The sequence below is a fragment of the Lissotriton vulgaris genome, unplaced genomic scaffold, assembly GCF_964263255.1.
Source record: "Lissotriton vulgaris unplaced genomic scaffold, aLisVul1.2 SCAFFOLD_638, whole genome shotgun sequence".
Taxonomy (NCBI): Eukaryota; Metazoa; Chordata; class Amphibia; order Caudata; family Salamandridae; genus Lissotriton; species Lissotriton vulgaris.
In genome coordinates, this window is record NW_028249064.1 from 887,943 (window position 1) to 908,799 (window position 20,857).

At 44.3% G+C, this 20,857-nt stretch overlaps 1 protein-coding gene across 1 annotated transcript in view; it reads right to left on the reverse strand.

Moving 5' to 3' along the window:
- The window catches only part of HOOK2 (hook microtubule tethering protein 2), a 247,428-nt gene that overhangs the window by 147,360 nt on the left and 79,211 nt on the right, over positions 1-20,857 (reverse strand). Inside the window, exons 11-12 of the mRNA XM_086950246.1 lie at positions 8,427-8,537; positions 8,160-8,247 (exon numbers count right to left, since the gene is read on the reverse strand). Of these exons, the coding sequence (XP_086806372.1) occupies positions 8,160-8,247; positions 8,427-8,537 (199 nt within the window). The remainder of the gene's footprint in view (positions 1-8,159; positions 8,248-8,426; positions 8,538-20,857) is intronic.

Here is a 20,857-nt window from a genome sequence, read left to right on the forward strand (position 1 = left end):
AGCCTTCAGAGAGGAGTGTTGGGGAATCCAAGGTCAAAGATTCTGCATACACAATCACGGCAGAAGAAAAACGGTCTTAAAGTTCTCAGCATGGATTACTTTAAATACCTTAATCTAGGTCAACAATCTGAAGGAGTGGGAACCTCCAGCTGTAATTTTAACTAGCACTGGTATAGACTCAAAAGGCGATAACTCTGGGGTCAGGGAACAGCACCTCCAGCTTAAGTAATAGTTTTGGGAAGAGATCTCGTGTTCTTGAGCAGAACATTGTGATGACAAGTTCTGTCCTTGGATTGTTCTTGAAACTAATTTTCGAGAGTGCAGGAGAGAAAACTTATCATACTTGGAAAGATTGTGTGGTAAAGTGAGGCACCACCTAAAGTCCCTAGGACACAGACACCTTACACATTGACAAGATTCCCCAGTGTATGAAAGAAGTTCATGACGAATATGTCTGGTACACTGCTCTAAAAGAATAACAAGCATTTGCAATGCAAAAGGCCTCGCGTTTTTAAGATTTAGAGCTATTGGCGTTGTATAAAATAACCTGGTTAAGCAAAACATGACTGTTTAGTGAGAGTTACGCTACTTGCCTATTTACATGGTGCGTGAATTTTAGAATGCATAGGGCCTTCAAGAGTGGATACAGAAAAGCAGCCTTAGTAGCAAGAAGGGTGCAAGTGATCGGAGATTAAAAAAGAAAGCAGGCGGGGCTGAGGGTGAGTGGAAGAAGGTGGGGGGAGTTAGAAAAGCAGGGTAGGGCATGGTTGATCATGGTAACAATAGGGAGGAATGATGGAGGCAAGGAAGAAATTAATTGCATTTGATGGGAGTTGTAGATGTGTGAAATGGGCTGCGGGCAGGGAGATGAGCACATTGGTGAGGGGCAGGAAGACAACTTCAGAGGGTGAAACGATAATGTGAGAAAGAGGAGCAACAAATAATAGAAAGGAGGGTACACAAGAATATAAACAAGCACTGGCGTTGCCAATAGGTCTCGCATTAGGAAAGTTTGAGCTATTGGTCTTGTAAATGACCATTTTTTTATTTATGTGTTGTTTTTGAAAATAGCTAAATTAATAGCTTTGTCATTTACAATCCCAATAGTTATAACTTTCGCAAATGTAACACCTATAGCATTTGTAATGCAACATGTTTTAGGGGGAAGTGTGTGTAAAAAAAGTAAACGCATTTCAATTTAAATGGCACCGACTGACATTGTCCGAATAAAAACAGGATTACTGCTGAAGCGTTTTAGAAACGCATTGTTCCTGTGAGGTTTGTGAGTTGGTAAAAAATGTAAATGCCACAGACTGACATTGTCCTACTAAAAACAGGATTACTGCAGAAGCGTTTTTGAAACGCATTGTTCATGTGAGGTTTGAGACTTGGTTAAAAAAAAAAGTAAACTGTATTTGTATTTAAAAAATGCATACACTGGCACGGGCTCATGTAAATCACTCCAGTGCCTTTTGGCCTGTGAAAACTCACACTGAAAGTTCAAACAAAAGTGAAGATCTAAGGAAGGGTGGGAGGGACTTTGGCGAACGAGCATATGGGGGGTGAGGGGTTGTCCAGCCTGGTGAGCTAAAGGCGTGTGGCAGCAGAAGGAGAGCGTGGCGCGCACGCCAATGCATTTTGAGACCTCACCGTTCACATGAACTTTGTTGATTTGGGGGAAAAAATTAAACAGCATTAAAATGGAAATGGCACCGACTGACATTGTCCCACATTAAAAAAAGGATTATTGCTGAAGCGTTTTGGAAACGCATTGTTCATGTGAGGTTTTGGACTTTGTAAAAAAAAGGAAATGGCACCTACTGACATTGTCCTAATTAGGGAGAAGTGTGTGTAAAAAAAGTAAACGCATTTCAGTTTAAATGGCACCGACTGACATTGTCCGAATAAAAACAGGATTACTGCTGAAGCGTTTTAGAAACCATTGTTCCTGTGAGGTTTACGAGTTGGTAAAACAAGTTGCTGTTACTGAACACATTATGATTTAGGCCACGGAGAGGAGCAGGGTGTGTGTGCCGACTTGGTTGTCAATTTCACATAGCAAGCCTGCCCTGTACCGGCGAAATGCAGGTCAGCAGCCTGCGAGATCTGCGGAAAAAGAAGAGCTGTTTTCTCTCCTGTCAAGCTTTGAATTCCTGCCTACATTGTCCCCCACAGCGGGGCTCTCCATTTGTCTCCTCCTGTTTCGCAGCTTGAGCTCAGTAAGTCATCGTTCATCCCCCTTTATGTGGCTCTGAGCTATCATAAAGAGCTGAAAAGAATTGATTTGCAAGAAAACAAATGCCTCCTAACAATTTAAGAAAACTTGAGGGATAAAACACGTGTGCGCAAGTGTGAGTCCGCCCAAAGTGCAACCGAAGCGCATCTCATCTTGAATTGCATGCGTTGCCTCCCCGGGCCGAGCTAGTTTGTTGCTTAATTGCCTCGATGTTAATCCTTCTCTCTGCCTGTGAAGCCATAACAAGAAAGTATGTGTTCAAATTGACTCCTCTCGACTGAAAAATAGTTTATACTTATCAGTCAAATTTTTTTTTTTAAATATCCTTCAAACCGCTTTTTTAAATATCCTTCAACCCGCTTTATATACAAGGTACTCAATTATTTAGAGCAAAATGTGAGCAGTTTAGGGTTCCAGAGATGGGTAAAGTCAGTTACACAGCACACAACCTCTGCTCGTTGAAGACTGAGGGCTCTTCTTCCTAGAACACTTTGCAGTTGGAAAGAGCTGAAATTACGAAATTTGCGTACGTTTGCATTGACGCTTTTTAGTTCTGCTAATTTTGTTGACAAGCCACCCTTTTAGTTTAAAATGAAGGCAAAGGTTTGCTAAAATGGACGATGCTGCTCGGTCGATATGTGACTCAAGTGTATCCTCTGAAAGAAGGAACCATTTTCGTTGTGTTAAACGTGAATGCATGATTAATACAATAGTTATAGTTTAACTCTTTTTGTAAAGCGCCTTTATAGCAGTTTCTTGGTGCCAATTACAGATTTTTATTGTTATTCTACTGAACTCAATGGTGCTTATTTTATTGACCTTCGGATTAATTTATGCACAATTGTTACTCTTTTAATGGAAGTGAAATCAACTGATCGCATATATTTAAACTTCACGTTACTCATGGGTAATTATTTTAAACTGGTAGAATTACTAATGCTACAAGAAGTTTTTTTGATTAGCTACCAAAAAAAGAAGGGAGGAAATGGTAGGAGAAGACTCGAAAACACTGGAAAGAATAGTGAGAAAAGAAAAAAAGGCTGCACGAAAAGAAGGGCATTAGAAAACAAGAACAAACGGGGCCATTGTCAGGAAATCGACGTAAACAAGCAAAAGCAAATGGTGGGGGGCTGAAGGAGGAGGGGGTGCGAGGGATGACTGAGCATGGGGTAGCAGGGGAGGGAACACGGCCTGGGGGCATAGGGGAGGAGAAGCCGCAGAGCGCACGCTGGGCGAAGCCCTTTGATGTGCTGTGAGCGGCCGGGAATGAATGATTAGGGGAGGAGAAGCGGGAAACTGAAAGTACGGCCGGCCTGCGGCCAGCCGTGAATGCACGTGCATGTTTGCTCACGTGATTCACGTGAACTGCAAGAAAACCGCGGGGCTGAAAGCCCTTGGTTTGAAGAGGATTTTGCCGACATGAATTCTCGCTTGCGCGCATTGATAGGTCGCGAGACCTAAAAAACCAGAGGAATAGAAGAAACAGGAGAGGTAAGGCATGGGCATTGGAGTGGAGTTATGAAGCATTAGGTTTAGGAGCAGCAACACTCTTATTAGTATACAAACTGGTTGTTCATCACCGTAAACCCATGCGCCTCGACCATGCAATAAAGCAGAGGCGATCATCGGTGAAGCTCCAGAAAGCAACCATCTCTCTAACGGGGTTTCGCACTCCACTTTCTCGCAGCAGGGAGGAGTTGAGGGCTGGGGCATGGGGACGGGTAAATAAAGTATGATAGTCTGAGTCATATGAGAAGGGCCCTTCCTGTGAAGCAGGTTTAAATGAGCACTCTGCACGGATTAGTGACATATTCACAATAGGGCCCTTTATATACTGTTTTATTTAGGACGACGGTGGAATCCTTCCCTGGAGAGGAGCATGGGTACTGTTACTGGCATCACGCTGGGCTGATGCTATACCCAGTTTAGTAGTCACTTGCCATACCGGAACAGACACCAATGACTCGCATGCACTGAAGAATCGGCGCACTTCTCTCTTTTAGTAGTTGTAGTCCACAGGGCAATTCCTCTTACTGGCAATATACCTCATTAGGACTACAATCCTGAATGGGTCTTCTAAAGCTACTTTTACAGATGGGGCGGGCTGAACGGACGCAGTGAAGCATAGTGTGTTAAAACTAACAAGTGGTGGTTATGCTGCTAGCAAACCGCAATAATGGCTGCCCAAATGGTAGATGTCTCAGTGATATCTACTTCTTGCAAAGCTGCTTCTACACGGTCAGAAAATGAATGGTCAGTTGACACTTCCTATGATGTCACTCCCTTTGACATTACATCTAATGTAAATTAGAGGGACCTCGCATGTTCCTATCCTAGCCAGGGCCCCACAAATCCTAGGACCGGCCCTGTATTCAGAAGTACTTGTGCAACAATAAAAATGTCAAGTTACTGGGCAGTTCATGAGTTACAATCTTAATTTAGCACAGTGAGCTATGAACTGCCATCAAAGAGCTGCAAGCAAGCTGCATGGTACAAGTTAGAACGTTCTGTTTTTTTCCAGACTTTAACCTAATGTTGCTGAGAAGAAAAAAAAGTTTGAGTAGAAATAAATATTTTTTATTAAAGTCAACCCTAACCAGTATTATGTGCTGAATTCTGAGTTTGTGCTACTTCATACCTAGCACTTTAAAAAAAATGCATACCAATATGGATGGCATGTAAATCCTGCACCTTGTAGTCCTCTTTGCCGTATTTAACATTTTCTATTCACCGATATACAAATGTATTATTCATTGTCTCTGTATGTGTGTGTGTGATGTAAAGTGCTCAGACACCCTACACTGGTTGAGAGGTGCTATAAAACAAATTAAAAAACATGTGAGAAAGGGGCTATGAAGCGATGAGAGGCACTGTTGGAGGGTGATAGTGAGGAAATCATTGGAGAGCGCCAACAAATATTGTATCCTGTGCACTGTAAGGTCATCATTTACTATTACTATATTAAAATGTGTTGTAGAATGCACAATTCTCCCTCAGATTTACTTGGGAGGAGACCCCAGACCCCATCTGTATTTCTTAGGCTCCCTCGCTGCACTCGCTATGCACAGTAGCGAGGGATGGAGGGTGAGGGGTGGTCTCAACATTTGCCAGGGCTGCATTGGGTTCCCAGTCCGGCCCTGCCTGGAATAGTCAGTCTTTGGCAGGGCTGTCATGTGCAAAAAGGTGGTGCTAGCTGCAGTGCCCTCCTGTGAAGGGCTCTGACCCTTACTTTATTAGAAATTAAACAACAACCTGCTAACCACGCCCTCCCGCAGGTTGTAGTGGGCTACATTGAAGAACAAAGTGCAATGCGATAATCCAAACTAAACACTGAAGTCATCTAGTGAGCCATTCATAGAAAGATAATCCAAACTAAACACTGAAGTCATCTAGTGAGCCACTCACAGAAGAGTGGGCCTGTGGCAAGTGGTGACAGCCTTTCATTACGTTTACTAATGGCTTTAACGTGGTGCTGCAGCACGCAATCACTCCTGGTTGCTTAGAGACCTCGACAAGGTGGGACGTGCAATATAAGTGTTGTTCTGGTTCCAGTCACACCAAAGAACTGTCTGCGCTGCTGCAACGCTGGTAGAATGTATTGTTTAATGTTTACACGCACAGCCAGGCACATAAATAAAAACTTATATTACCCCAGGGCGCGACAATATCCATCTAAGCGATCGAAAGGAACAGAAGTGCAGGCTGACTATTAGGGTCAGGACCTGCTGTGGAATCTCTTGCTTTTCTGTAGACCAGTCAATCTCTGGCAGAGATTGCGCCACAGCCAGAGGTTGTACCAGGATAAAATGGTGCACAAAATAAAGATTGGAAGTGAGAAGGTGAAAGACTTCTTTGAAACATGAAACGCCTGCTGCTCGTGTTACAGTTCTTGGAAGGATCGTAGAGTGCGCATGTAAATTGACCTCAGCTGAAACAAAAGCAACACTCATAAAACCCTCTTGTTTTGAGGTCGACCGGCCCGACTTTACAGGTCTGCACGCTTCCTGGTTACCATGGGAACCTGGACTTACGCCGGGACAGCCCTGCAGAAAGAATGACCTCGCTCCTAAAGAGAGAAGTCGCGGTTTATTGCGATAGTTCTTGGAGCTGCCTGAATAGTCTAGGAACTAACACTCATGGCGCTAAGGTAAGACTAACTAACACAGCCAGGGAGGAGGCATCAAAGCAATCGGTTTACCTCAGGCCTGAGGAGCATTTAAAGTACCCCGAGCTCTGCACGCTTCCTGGTTACCATGGGGACCTGGACTTACGCCGGGACAGCCCTGCAGAAAGAATGACCTCGCTCCTAAAGAGAGAAGTCGCGGTTTATTGCGATAGTTCTTGGAGCTGCCTGAATAGTCTAGGAACTAACACTCATGGCGCTAAGGTAAGACTAACTAACACAGCCAGGGAGGAGGCGTCAAAGCAATCGGTTTACCTCAGGCCTGAGGAGCATTTAAAGTACCCCGAGCTCCCAGTCGCTGTAGGACCAAGCTCTCCATGGAAGTTACTTCACACCACCTCTGCTCTGGCCCCGTCAAATGGTTACCTTTTGTACCACTTTGTAGCTATAAAATTGCCTGTATCACAAAGCACTACACATGAACACCCCTATAGGTTAGTCACAAAACCCAAACCTAGCACCAGTAGGATTCACAACACCAAAACAATTATTTGCCTTCAAATTCTCGCTTTAATTATAAAGCCCCCACCCCCACCAGCCACCTATCAGGGTTAATGCCCTAAAGTTTGGAATACCCTCAACCCTCCTAATCTAGAAATGCCCTTGGATTTAGCATGCTCTAGCCACCTCAACTCAGTGAATGTCTTAAGATTTGGAATACCCTTCCAGCCTATATCAATCGGGCACCATTGTTTACAGTATCCAACAAGCGAAAGCGCGTGGTGCTGAAACGCCGCGACCTGGAACTGTACGCATGCACATAACCCCTACAGGGAAAGCGAAAGAGCGCCATGCGCGTGCTGTGCTAAAACGCAGACCCGTACGCGTGTACATCTCCTGCCTGCCATACGTATGCACAAGTCCTGTCCCCCTTCGGCAAAGAAATCAACAATAATAGATCTCGCCAAGGCGAACAGCGCATGCGCTGCGTCGCTAGGCGAGATCTAAAAAAAGTAAATTTTAAAAACATGGACAGAGCGCCTGTTAAAAGATTGCAGAAATCTTAGCATGAGCTGAAAGACATTTTGTACTTTGCAGCCATCTTAGTTAGCCATGTGCTTGCCATGTGCTTTCTCCCTCTTAACATGCTCAGAAAGGTCTAGCTGATAGAATGCATCTGCTCCTAGTATAGAACTGTCAGGCTATTCTTACTGATATGCTCAGTTTAGTCTCTCCTCCAACTTGGTTGAGCAAGCAAATTTTGTATAGCCATATTAGTTATTTTGCATGCTGGTATGTGCCAGCACCTCCCTTTGGTTTTATGCGGACTAATGTAACCTATGCATATATAAGGCCCTTGTTCTCTGTACTCCTTAGACTGCCTCCTACAGAGACCTGAGGGTACCATACGACGCAGTTTCCCTCATGTGAGGTTATTAAAAATGTTATATCTTAATATTATAGCTTCTGTGGCAATCTCTTCTTTGTTGGTTAAAAGAAGCAGGTGTATCAGTGAACCTCCTAGGAGGTTTATATTTCTTCACCCCAAATCCATGTTTGAAGGACGAGAAAAAACTAAATAAATAGATAAATAACATACAGGGTGGCACCTTCAATTGGTCATCAGTGGAAAGGCAGAGTCATAGCTAGAACCATTCATGGCCAACTAGCTACTAGAGATGGATATTAAACAAATTCTGGATTCACTCTGGTGTCGGAGGTTTCTTCAAAGATGAGGTATTTGTTTGTCCAACAGAAGTCAGGGTTGATTAAAGTTCCCCTCGTGGTACCATCACTTACCAGCCTGGGACAGGCACGTTTGCTGCACCTGGGCGCATCGTAATTCATCATTGGCCTCTCGCAGGGCATCTCGTTCTAGGATTAGACGCTGCAACAGGAGAGGAGGGGGGGTTAAGAAATTTAAAATCAGAAGCTTGCTCCTAGTACTGTAGGAGGGTCAGGAAACAGTATCACGATCACTAAAGATCACCCTGTTACTTATCCACAAACCCAACTGTCCATTCTTTCCACCCACTCCCATTCACCCTCACCCACAACCAAGCTCACCTCCTTTTCCTTCTGTAAAGCATCGAATTTCTCTCGCTGGTTCCGGAATTCGAACTGCCACTTCTCAGCTTTCATGGCCTCGTTCGAACGTTGAGAGAGTAGCTCCTGAACCTGAAGATGTGGGATGCAATCACATTGGATATTTGCACGGATTCAAATCCTACTTACAACTGCAACCCACAGAAATCTGTATCAATATACTTCATTTGTGAGATGCAAAGCCCAACCAATTTATCACAAACAGTATGACAAGCCCTGCCAGTGCACATTTTGCCCTGCACCATGGCTCGTGTTATGAGAAATGTGAAATCATTGTTCAACAGCAGACAACAGTAGAGAGCATCACATAGTTCTACATGGTGAAAGGACAGTGGAGGCCAAAATCTTGTGCTGATGAGAGAGGTGAAGCGTTCACTTGAAAGCAGAATGCACAACCTACAAGATTGTAGTTAAAGGAAAACTCGTGTTTGACAAGCTTGAGAGAATTTTATGGCCTTAGCACACAGGCACATATTATGTTGTCCTGGTTAAACAAGAATGCGATTGAAGAGGAATGAAGAATAGAAGCTGGAGATTGAACTAGTCAAGAACAATTAATCTGGGAGAGGTCTTAGGAGCACACGCACCAATAAATATGCATTCATCACAAATAAGCATGCATTAAAAAGTAGAAGAATACTTAGTTTCTTAAGCACTGTTAGACCTGCAATAAAGGTTGTGTAGTGAATTAGGTTAAAGTTTAGGGTCATTAGTCACAGGTGCCGTGAGGTTATACATTAGTTATGTAAAAAACTATGTAGTGATTAATTGTTTGATGTTTTTAATAAAGTATTGTCTGACTTTGTATAAAAGAAGCTACCTGTGAAGCAGCAGATTGAGGCCGGCTGTTTACTTGTGTGGACTTGCCACTCTCCCTGTCCCGAAGGAAAATGCTACTTACCAGTATGCATCTGTTCTTGGCATGTTGGGCTGCAGAACCAAACACTATTGCATAGATCCCCATCTGGTGGTGGGCCCAGATGATTACACTTTGTTTTTGTCTTGGAAGAGTCTTTGGCTGTTGGATTACTCCTCCTGTAGATCGTAGTGCGCATGGGCATCAACTCCATCTTCAGATTGTTTTCGCCACTGGGCAAATGATGGAGTTGTAAGAGTATAGATAAGGATGTCCATGTATTGTGCATCTAATTAAGATATTACTGGAACAGATATAGGTAGCCGGGGAGGCGGGTGGGCGCGTGTGGTTCCGCAGCCCTACATGCCAAGATGCATACTGGTAAGTAGTATTTTTCGTTCGAGGCATATGGGCTGCAGACAAAACACTATTGCATCAATTGCTCAGCAGTTTTCTCCCTTAGCGGCGACCACCCGTATCTGTTGCAGTAGTTTGAAATAATGTTTTGAGTACAGACTGCCCCACAGTAGCTTCTTGTTTTGCCTGCACCTCTACACAGTAGTGTTTTGTAAATGTGTGCGGTGTAGACCATGTAGCTGCTTTACAGATATCTAATGGTATATTTCCTTGGAATGCTATAGATGCCCCTAATATACGGGTAGAATGAGCCCTAGGGGGGATGGATAGAGTGCGTTTTTGCTTTTTGGTAACAGATTTGAACGCACTTAACAATCCACCTTGCAATGCTTGATTTTGAAATAGGATTGCCTTTGTGTGGAGGAGAACAGGAGATAAACAGTTGTTTTGTTTTACGAAATGGTTTTGTCCCATCAATGTAGTAGAGGAGTGCTCTTTTTACATCTAATCTGTGTAGAGCTCTTTCTGCAACTGCCTGTGGTTGGGAAAAGAATACTGGCAACTCAATAGATTGGTTGAGGTGGAATGGTAAAATGACTTGGTAGGAATTTCGGGTTTGTCTTAAGAACCACTTTGTTGTGATGGAGTTGTATAAATGGTTCTTGAATTGTTAATGCATGAAACTCACTTAAACTACTTAGTGAGGTAATAGCAACTAAGAATGCAACTCTACATGTAAGGAACTGTAACTCACACTTATGTAATGGTTCAAACGGAGGACCCATAAGTCTAGTGAGAAGAATATTTGAATTCCATACCGAGAGGGTGGTATTCTGGGAGGAATTATTCTTTTTAATCCTTCCATAATCGCTTTGATGGCAGGTACTCTAAACAATGACAAATGTTGTCTGCTTTGAAGATAAGCTGCTATAGCAGCAGGATGTTACCTGATTGAGGAGTACGCTAAATTACATATTTGCAGATGAAGTAGGTAGCATCTGATGTTTTGTATGGAAACATCTAATGGGTTAATGTTATTATTTGTGCAATACACAACAAACCTTTTCCGCTTGGCTGCGGAGCATGCTCTAGTGGTGGGGCGTCTTGCTTCTTTTATGACATTCATGCAATCAGGCGGAAGATTGACGTATCCAAATTCTAAGACCTCAGGAGCTAAATCGCTAGATTGAGCTGCATTGGGTCTGGATGCATGATCTCTCCATGGTTCTGTGTCAGTAGATGTGGAGAGCGTTTTAATTTTTGCTGTGGTACTATTGATAGCTCTAGTAGTGTGGTGTACCACGGTTGTCTTGCCCACATTGATGCTATGAGAATCAATGTGAGGGAATGTTGCTGTAGCTTGCGTACCACTAACGGAATTAGTGGGAAAGGTGGAAAAGCATACGCAAATTTGTTTGACCAACTCATCCGTACCGCATTGCCTTTGGAAAATGGGTGTGGGTATCTGTCGGCGAAACTTGGGCATTTGTAGTTGAGGTGTGTGGCGAACAGATCTATCTCTGGCTGTCCCCACTTGTGAAAGAATGGTTGAAGAACTTGTGGATGAAGTTCCCACTCGTGTATCTGTTGTCTTTGACGACTTAACAGATTTGCAACTTTATTGTGAACTCCTGGTAGATGTTCTGCTAACAGAAATATTTGAGGAATGGCCCACCTCCATATGCTCTGCGCCAGCCGGGAGAGCTGTACGGAGTGTGTTTCTCCTTGTTTTTGGATGTAATACATGTTATGTTATGTTATGTTAAAAATTCTTATACCGCGCACGTTCACCAAACGGTTTCTTGGCGCTCATAACAGATAAGGCGGTCACGGGCAGGGGTATCATTCATATGCTGCTGTGAAAAGGAACGTCTTCAGTGTTCTACGAAAGCTTTCATAGGGAAGACAATGACGAAAAGAGGAAGGGAGAGAATTCCAAAAAGTGGGGGCTAGGAAAGAGAAGCGGAGACCGCCGTGTTTCTTGCATTGAATTTGGGGGATACTCAAGAGGTTATCCGCAGAGGAGCGTAGATTGCGAGTTGGTGTATACCGCTTGAGGTTGGAAGAGATGAAAGCAGGTGCAAGATTGTGAAGGGCTTTAAAGATAGTGCATCCAAGTTTAAAGGTGCAACGTTTAGCCACCGGGAGCCAATGAAGACTCCGAAGTAGAGGTGAGACGTGCTGGTGCTTTGGCTGATGGAATACTAGGCGGGCGGCCTGATTTTGGATCAGTTGTAGCCTCTGAAGTTGATAGGAGGGGATCCCTACGTATAGGATGTTAGCGAAGTCGATCCTAGAGATGACAAGAGCAAGGATGACTAAGATGAGGGCATCTCTGGTGAGGAATCTACAGATCTTACGAATCCTACGCAGATGGAAGAAGCAGGACGATGTTACCGCTGAGATCTGAGCCTTCATAGATAAATCTCCAGAGATGACAACACCGAGGCTTTTCACAGTATTGACATGGCCGTCCTATTGTCCGTACGGACCAGTACAGCCTTCGACCGGTAATGTTTAAACTATTTTAGAGCTAGGAAAATCGCTAACAACTCCAGATGATTTATGTGCAGTAACTTTTGTTGCCATATCCATGTACCTTGTACTGTGTGTTTCTCTAAATGCGCTCCTCATCCTGTGAGAGAGGAGTCTGTGGTTAGCACCACCACATATGAAACAGGTTCTATGAACAGCCAGCCCTTGGAAAGATTTTTGGTGTTCCACCAGTGCAGAGAGATATGTCCGGTCGTCTACCACCATCAAATCTGTTATTTGTTGTGGAGCCTGACTCCACTGACTTGCCAAACACTCTTGTATGGGGCACATTTGTAGTCTTGCGTATAGTACTATAAAAATACAAGATGCCATCATTCCTATTAATTGCATGAACACTCGAGCTGGTAGTGAGTGTTGTGGCTGGAATTTAAGTAGAAGAGCTTGCATACTTTGTATCCTTGTAAAATTGGGGTATGCAATTGATTTGGAGGTATCTATTGCTGCACCTAGATGCTGTTGAGCTAGGGATGGTTGGAGGTGTGACTTCTTTTGATTTACTGTGAATCCCAGCTTGTGCAACAGACAGATGGTCTGATGCGTGTGCTTTACACATTGGTGGCATTACTTGGATTTTATTAACCAGCCGTCTAGGTATGGGAAGACATGAATGTTGTCCCTTCTCAAGTGTGCGTCTACTACTGCTAGACACTTTGTAAACACTCGAGGTCCTGTAGTTACTCCGAAAGGGAGTACTTTGAATTGGTATTGTTGACCTTCTAGTACAAATCGAAGGTACTTTCTGTGAGATTGATGGATAGGAATGTGAAAGTAAGCGTCCTTGAGCTCTAATGTGGCAAGGAAGTCGCCTTGTTTTAACAACGGCAGAACTTGTTGTAGTGTGACCATATGGAAATGGTTGGATTGTATGTACAGGTTCAGGGGCCTTAGATATAGTATAGGTCTGAGGGACCCGTCCTTTTTGGGTATGAGAAAGTATAGGGAGTAAACTCCTGTGTTTTGATGTTTTGGGACAGGTTCTATTGCATTATTTTGTAATAGAGATTCAACCTCTGGTCTTAGAAGTATGAGATGTTCCTGTGACATGGGACGTTGTCTGGGTGGTATTGTTGGAGGAGTGGAAGTGAGCTCCAGGCAATACCCTGACTGAATTATTGGTCTTACCCACCTGTCTGTGGTGATGGAGTTCCAGACAGGTAGGAACTTTTGTAATCTCCCCCCGACAGGAGTGGAAGGGTCTGGGGGGATGGAAGGGAAGTCACTGTTTGGGAGTAGAGGCACTGCGGTTGATGTGGCCTCTGCCTCTGCCCTTATTGTTGTTAGCTCTATATCCTTCTCTTTAATACCCTCTGCTTGGTGAGGTTTGGTTGGGCACTTTATAAGAAGAGAAGGCGTTGTCAGTTTGAAACCCCTTCGATGCGCCTCTATATGAGGAGCGACGAAAAGACGTTCTATGTGTCTGCGTTTGTAAAGCTCCCATGGATTTTGCCGTATCGGTATCTTTTTTAATCTTCTATAGTGCAGTATAAACTGTTGGACCAAAGATGTTGCTGGTCAAATGGTTGATTTAAAATACTGGCCTATACTTCTGGTTTGAACCCAGGAATGCGTAGCCATGCATGTCTACACAACAGTACTCCCGTATTTATTGCTCTAGAGGCTGTGTCTGCAGTGTCTAATGCACAGCGGATTAAGGTATTTGTAATAACCTTGCCTTAGTTCAGAAGCCCTGGTCTTATATTGCTCTGGTAAATGTTGCACAAGTGATTCTAACTCATCATAATGCGCTCAATCATATCTCGCTAACACAGATTGAGTGTTAGCAATTCTCCAGACATTGGCTGCTTGTGAGATGGTGCATTTCCCTGAAGCATCTAAAAGCTTAGACTCTTTATCAGGGGTGAAGCATCCCCTGTTGTCTGCGAGTTAGCTCTTTTTCTCGCATTTGATACTACCTATGAGTCTAATGGCAGCTGACCTTTGATGTATGCTGGGTCAGTTGGAGCTGCTTTATACTTTTTTTTTCCAGTCTGGGGTTAATTACCATGGCTCTGACGGGGTCTTTGAATACCTCTTGTGCAGGTCTCACCACTCCTCTAAGTATTTGTAATGTGGTTGTGGTTTTATGTGACAACAGTAGTGTATCCATGAGGAAATCCTCTTCCACTGGATCTGTGTTTAAGTCTACTCCATGAAATGTGGCTGCTCTATCAATGAGCTGTGTAAACCCAATAGTGTGATCCGGGGGAGATGGTCTAGAAGGGTATGCGTCACCTTGTGGCAGATCTGGTGCATCTGGCGCATTATAATTCTCTCAGGAATCATCAGATTGCACAGTAATATTGTCTGGGTCATCTGTGTCATCTATATGATGCTCATTTTCTACCCCCTGTGAATAATTGTCTTCATCATCATACTGTGGTAGCATACTATGTGTGCTGGATGGTGAGTGTACTGGAGAAATATCTGATGGTATCTATTAATGGTGAAGGAATCCTTACGGGGGAAGTTCGAGCATGCTTTTTGAGAGGAACTGGAAGTGGTTTAGGATAGTCCATTTTCCTCTTTTCAGGCACTGTAATAAAATGTCAAGTCTTTGGATTAATATGAAGAGTATTTTGCTTTGGGTCTGGTTGGAAAAGTGCTTCTGCTGAAAAATCGTTTTTCGGTGCTGATTTATCTTGTTTGGGACCAAAATGCTTAGGTTTTACACTGCATTGTCTTTGGAGCGGATTTTGGTTTCGGTTCCGAAGACTTGGTCTTTCTCGGATCTGCGCTCTTTGGATCCGGAACCTTAGCTCCTGAAGTGCGTTTGGAATCATCGACCTTCGGAGCCGAAGTGTGTTTCGATACCGAAGCAGGCTTCGGGTCAGTTTTTTTCCCAGAACTGGAGTGGTCTTCGGTTCGGCAGGCTTGGGAACGTCTTTCAGTGCTGAGCTTGTTTTCAGCTTGACCGGTTTCGGCGCCGATGGCTGCTTCGTGCCAGGGTTCATTTTGGTTTGAGGAACTTTTGCTTGTCGGGACCAACATACTGACTCGAGCCAGAGTCGACTGGAGGCTTTTTTGTACTCTTCGTTGCCGAGCCAGAAGGCAGGGCGTCGGAAGGTTTTGGTCGGTGTGCACCCGGACCCGGAGGTGTAACCGAAGCCTCTCCCAGTATGGGGAGGTGAACAGGGTCGACGCTTGTACTCACGACCGGTTGACCAGCTGGAAGAAGATAGTCGTCTTCCGATTGATCCTCTGCTCCGGAAGCTGAATCCTCTGCTTCGGAAACGATGTCGTCCTGCTGCTGTTCTTCGGACTCTACTTCGATCGGAGCCTCGTTTATGATGAGGTCTGGTGTTGAAGATGACTCTTCGAGCTAGATGGTCCCCGATGGTCTTCTTGGACCGGAACGAAGCACAGGCCTCACAGTCTCGACTCTCGTGCTCTGGAGACAAGCACAGATTGCAAACCTCATGAAGATCAGTGTGAGTGAATTTATGTCTACACTGAGGGTACTTCTAGAAAGGTGTTCTTTCCATGAGCCAAAGGCCCAATGACGCAGTTGGGCCAGACAGCTCCGACGAACGCTGGAATCGAGAAGCGCAAGCCTGCCTTCGATGCGAGTAACCGGAATTACTGTCAAGACGATACAGATGGTATGATGAAGGTCTTGAAGTTGAAAGGAGATCAGTAACGGGACCCAACGATAAACACTTCTGAGCCCAATGGCGAAAAAAAACAATCTGAAGATGGAGTGGATGCCCAGGCGCACTACGTCTACAGGAGTCATCATCCAACAGACAAAGACAAGAACAAAGTGTAATCATCCGGGCCCACCACCAGATGGTGATCTATGCAATAGTGTGTGGTCTGCAGCCCATATGCATTGAACAGAACTGTTTTTACATTGCCAAGAAAAGTTTGTATTTTTCTTTATTCTTAAGTTATGCTGTAACAGTTGGTGAGCCAGCCCTGGAGTCCCTCTTGCCCTCACCTGACTGGTGCGTAGATCATTGCGCTTCTTTGATAAGGTGAGCAGAAACCATGTTGTCTAAAGTTCTGCCTCTTTAGGGGGGACAGGTAGCATTCGGGGATTGCCGTCTTTTAAAGGTGAGGACAATGCGGACTACGTTCCATGTTTACGTATATATTGTATGACATTTCTTTTGGCAATGGTAAATCTAGATGTAGATATAAGAAGTATAAGGATATAAGACATAAGGGTTTCGCATGCAAGATTGTGTAAATGTGTTGCAAAATATGAGGAAAGGTGCTGCATAACCGGTAAACTTGTTATTCCCAATATATGGTTGGAAGTGGTCAATGTGTGTAATTCGAAGTTGGGGGGTGCCAATGTTTGGCAGAGGGACAGCTGAAAGCCTGGTGGCAGTAAACTTTACCTCAAATTACTATCCTGGTGCTAATTTTCAGAAGTCTTTCCATGGTCTGAAAGATGCATGGTTTGAAAGGTTATCCTCTCAAAGCGCGGAGGGAAGGGACCAGTGGTTGCCCGTTGCATTGACCGTTTAGAGTTAGAAAAATTGTGATTAAAAGTAGTTGAAGGGGTTATATTTTTTTTAAATATGCGGATGGTAAATGCATGTGTGTGCGTATATGAATTGAAATGTGGCCACAATGTGATGCTGATGTGTAATGTTGTTGCATGATGTTATTGTAATGTATAATATATGATTGTCAAGACACAATTGGTGAATTTGTTTACGAGGACTAGTATATAACATTTTAAAGGAGTAATATTTGACCAGACAGATAAAAGTTAAAATTGTGGAAGTGTTAGAAATGAGTGTGATCTTGGAGACTCTCTTAAATATATGCAAAAGACCTTTCCAGGAGATGAGAGCAAATTACACAAATATTGTCAAGACTGGTTTAGCGACACTCAGAAACACAAGTATCCCTGGCCAACAAAAGGGACATTTGATGATAAAATATTAGAGTATAGTATCACGTATTGTAGAAGTAAATATGCAGGAGCCAAACTGCAGAAGAGAGAAGTTACCTTGGGCTTATGGCAAGTATTTTGTGAGAAGTCTAAGAACTCCTCAAAAGTTGTTAGCCTAGGACCACATCTGCTCCCCACTCCCATATGATCCTATGAGCAAGTCTCCCAATGTACCTGGCATTTATCCACTGACCAGCTATAGGAAGCTGTAGTGGGATTTGGGAACCTTTAAGTTGAGACTCCTTCACAATCCCCAATAGTAATTCCTAATGTCAGCCCACAGATGTCCAAAGCACATGGGCACTTCCAGACAGCAAATAAATGTGGATGACTCCCAGTTTTCAGGACAAGTAGATGCATAGTTTACACTGAATTTAGATTCAGCCCTATCCCAAGGAGGATAGAGATGAAGAGCAAGGTCCAGGAGATGGTGAGGACCAGTCACATGCTTCATCAACAACATTGCATTTGTTGCAGAGAAGAGACACAACAAGAAGGGTTGTTAGGGAGAGAATGTCCACCCCACAGCAAACCGATACAGATGATGCTAGATGGAGTGACTATGTGAATAGGGATGCTAGTGGGTAGATAAAATGGGTGTGATACTTGGCTCCTCAAATGCTAGGCACTCTACTTAGGATATTGGTACTTAAGAAAGGTCCCGTACGGATCTTGATCACACAAAAGGTGCAAGAGGATTGCCTAATCACCCTGATACTAGAGAAGGAGAGCAGGATATGTTCTCTAAAACTAGGAAATCCCAAGCAACACAGCTTGAGCAGTTGCAGTTCCAGTTAACACTTGACCGCCCATGATATTTTTTGCATAACTAATGCAGAACTATGCAGCGATTTGTTGTTTGACAATTTGTAATAAAGTATTGTCTGACTTTGTATAAAAGAAGCTGCCTGTGAAGCAGCAGACTGAACCAGCTGTTTACATGTGTGAATTTGCCACTCTCCCTGTCACAACAGTAAAGAGCTGTTTTTACATTGCCAAGAGGAGTCTTCCTTTTTCTTTATTCTTAAGTTACTCTGCAACATTCGCTAATCCAAAACTGGGACTCAGACACAGCCCATTTCTACCACATAACATTCTGCAATTTTGTGTATTTATATGGAGCTCTATGAAGACTACTAGTAGCAGCCCTATCAGCACGGAGCTCACCAGCATCTTCACCACCTCCATCTCCACAGCAAGCTTCCCAGAAAGATGGAAACATGCAGAGGTCAGACCCCTCCTAAACCAGCAACCTCAAAAATCTACCTGCCCCCATACCGAGTCAAAGTACTTGAGAAAGCCATTAACCAACAGCTCTCCGATTACCTGGAACACAACCACCTTCTCGTCTCCTCACAATCAGGATTCTGTGCTGCCGATTGCTGCCACAGATATTAGAATCTCCTCGACTGTGGAGAAACTGTGAACCTGATGCTCTTCAACGTCTCTGCTGCTTTAGACAGTCTCCCACCACACCGTCATCCACAGACTATAACATCGGCGTACAGCAAAACACCCTCAAGCGGATTGCCTACTTCCTAACAGGACACACACACAGCGCATCCAACTACCTCCCTTCACCTCCGCACCCAAGGACATCTTATGCTGCGTACCCCAGGGATTATCCCTCAGCCCCACCCTGTTCACCATTTACATGATCCACCCCTCGCAGACCTCGTCAGATACCACGGTCTTAACATAACCACCTATGTAGACCACACTCAACTAATCCTCTCGCTCACAGAGGACCCCTTCAAAGTCAAAACCAACTTCTGCAACATCATTACCAGTGTATCTAAATGAATGAGAGACAACTGCCTCAAACTCAACTCCTACAAAACAGAAGAATTGATCTTTGGGAAGAACCCCTCCGCATGAGACCACAGTTTCTGGTCAACAGAACTTGGACCTATACCGATAGCTCGTGCACGCAACATCAACATCACCCACGACAGCCAACAGACCATGAAACAACAAAAATCAAAGCAGTCAACCCCTCCTGCTTCCACACCCTTTGCATGCTCCGCAGAATCCTCCGATGGAACCCAACGAACAACAGAGAGACCTTCACACAGGCCCTAGTCACCAGCCGCGTCTACTACAGCAATGCTCTCCGTCAAAATCTCCATCCAGCTCTCAAAAGACTACAGACCATGTAAATGTAATGTATGTATGTAAATGTATAGGCATTTATATAGCGCACTACTTACCCGGAGGGTCCTAAGGCGCTTCGACCGCTGCGAAACCCTTCCTGGCTTCCCTGAGAGATGGTCCCTTAATGGGTATCTCCAGGGTGAGACCAGGCATCCCCGGCGGTCTGGTGGGGCCGTTAGTGAAGATGAGGCAAGATAATGCCCAGAGTTGCCGAGTGTGATCGCTGATCAGAGTGGGCACCGAGGCGAGAGAATTATCGAGTCCGCTGACCCTGGTCCAGAAACCTGCAGCGCCGGGAACCGAACCCTGGTCCCGGGCCGTCCTCTGCTCTCTGGTCTGCCACCTCTAACCAGTGCCAGAATCATCCTGGACCTCCCCAAATGGAACCACGTCACTTCTCACCTCAGAAACCTCCACTGGCTCCCCATCCAGAAAAGATACCAGTTCAAGATCCGCTCACGCGCTTACAAAGCTCTTCACGACTAAGGACAATCCTATATTAACCACTGACTGAATTTAAATCTGCCTTCAAGATACCTGCGCTCTGACTCACTCACCCTAACGCAACCCTCTGGCATCTATCGCAGCGGCAGCCGCTCCTTATCATCCATATCCGCCAACACTTAGAATGACCTTCCCCTCCATCTCAGAAGATCACCCTCCTTGGCGGACTTCAGGAAGAAACTCAAAACCCAGCTTTTCAACAGAGACCTGGCTCCCTCAGCGCCAAGATTATTCCAGGTATCACAGTGCTGCGTTCTATAAATGCTAAATGATTGGAGTCAAAAGGTGGGAAAAATAAACAAGGGGTAGACTATGTAGTCCGCATCTTTGCATGGTATGCCACAGATGCTTATTCAGCACTTGTCTGAACCACATACACTAAAAATATGGGGAGTGACTAAACCAAGCACATCATGGAGTGTGCATATGTGTGGGACATTTTAGGCACACTGCTGAACTTCACACTTTAAGGTTCAAAACAGAAACTGATGCTAAGGCAATTCCAGGCAAGGGAGGTAAGGTATGGCTTGCCCTCCACCTCCTTTGCCCCAAATGTTTGTACTCCGACTGACAAATGGACAGCAGGCTTTTCTAGACTAACTTTTGTGTCTGGTCCGAGGTATAGCAGGGACACTCATAAGGTAGAAGAGAGCACAGGAGAATAAAAACGTTGTGGATTTCTTATCTAACAGGAAATCAACATTGACTTTCCACAAGTCAGGTGGCATAATTTGCAGCAAGTTGCCTCGTGTATTTTGAGGCCATCAGCTATAGAGTTACCCCTAGCAATAATTAAACCAAGATGTGGCGACTGTGAAGAGCAGTATAATTCTTTGTGGTAACCTTAGGAGATATTCCCACAAAAAGTGCCTCGGATGGTTGAAAAGCAAAGAGGAAAATAACTCTGAGATTGCTCCGAGGAAACACTTGAATTGGTATTTGGTTCAAACTGACACTCCGTATCCAGATTTGCCAGTGTAGTCAAGGAGTTTGGAAGGGATGCAAAAGAGGCAAAACTGCATTGGTGAGAAAGAAGTATGCCACTAAATGCCCCAGCTC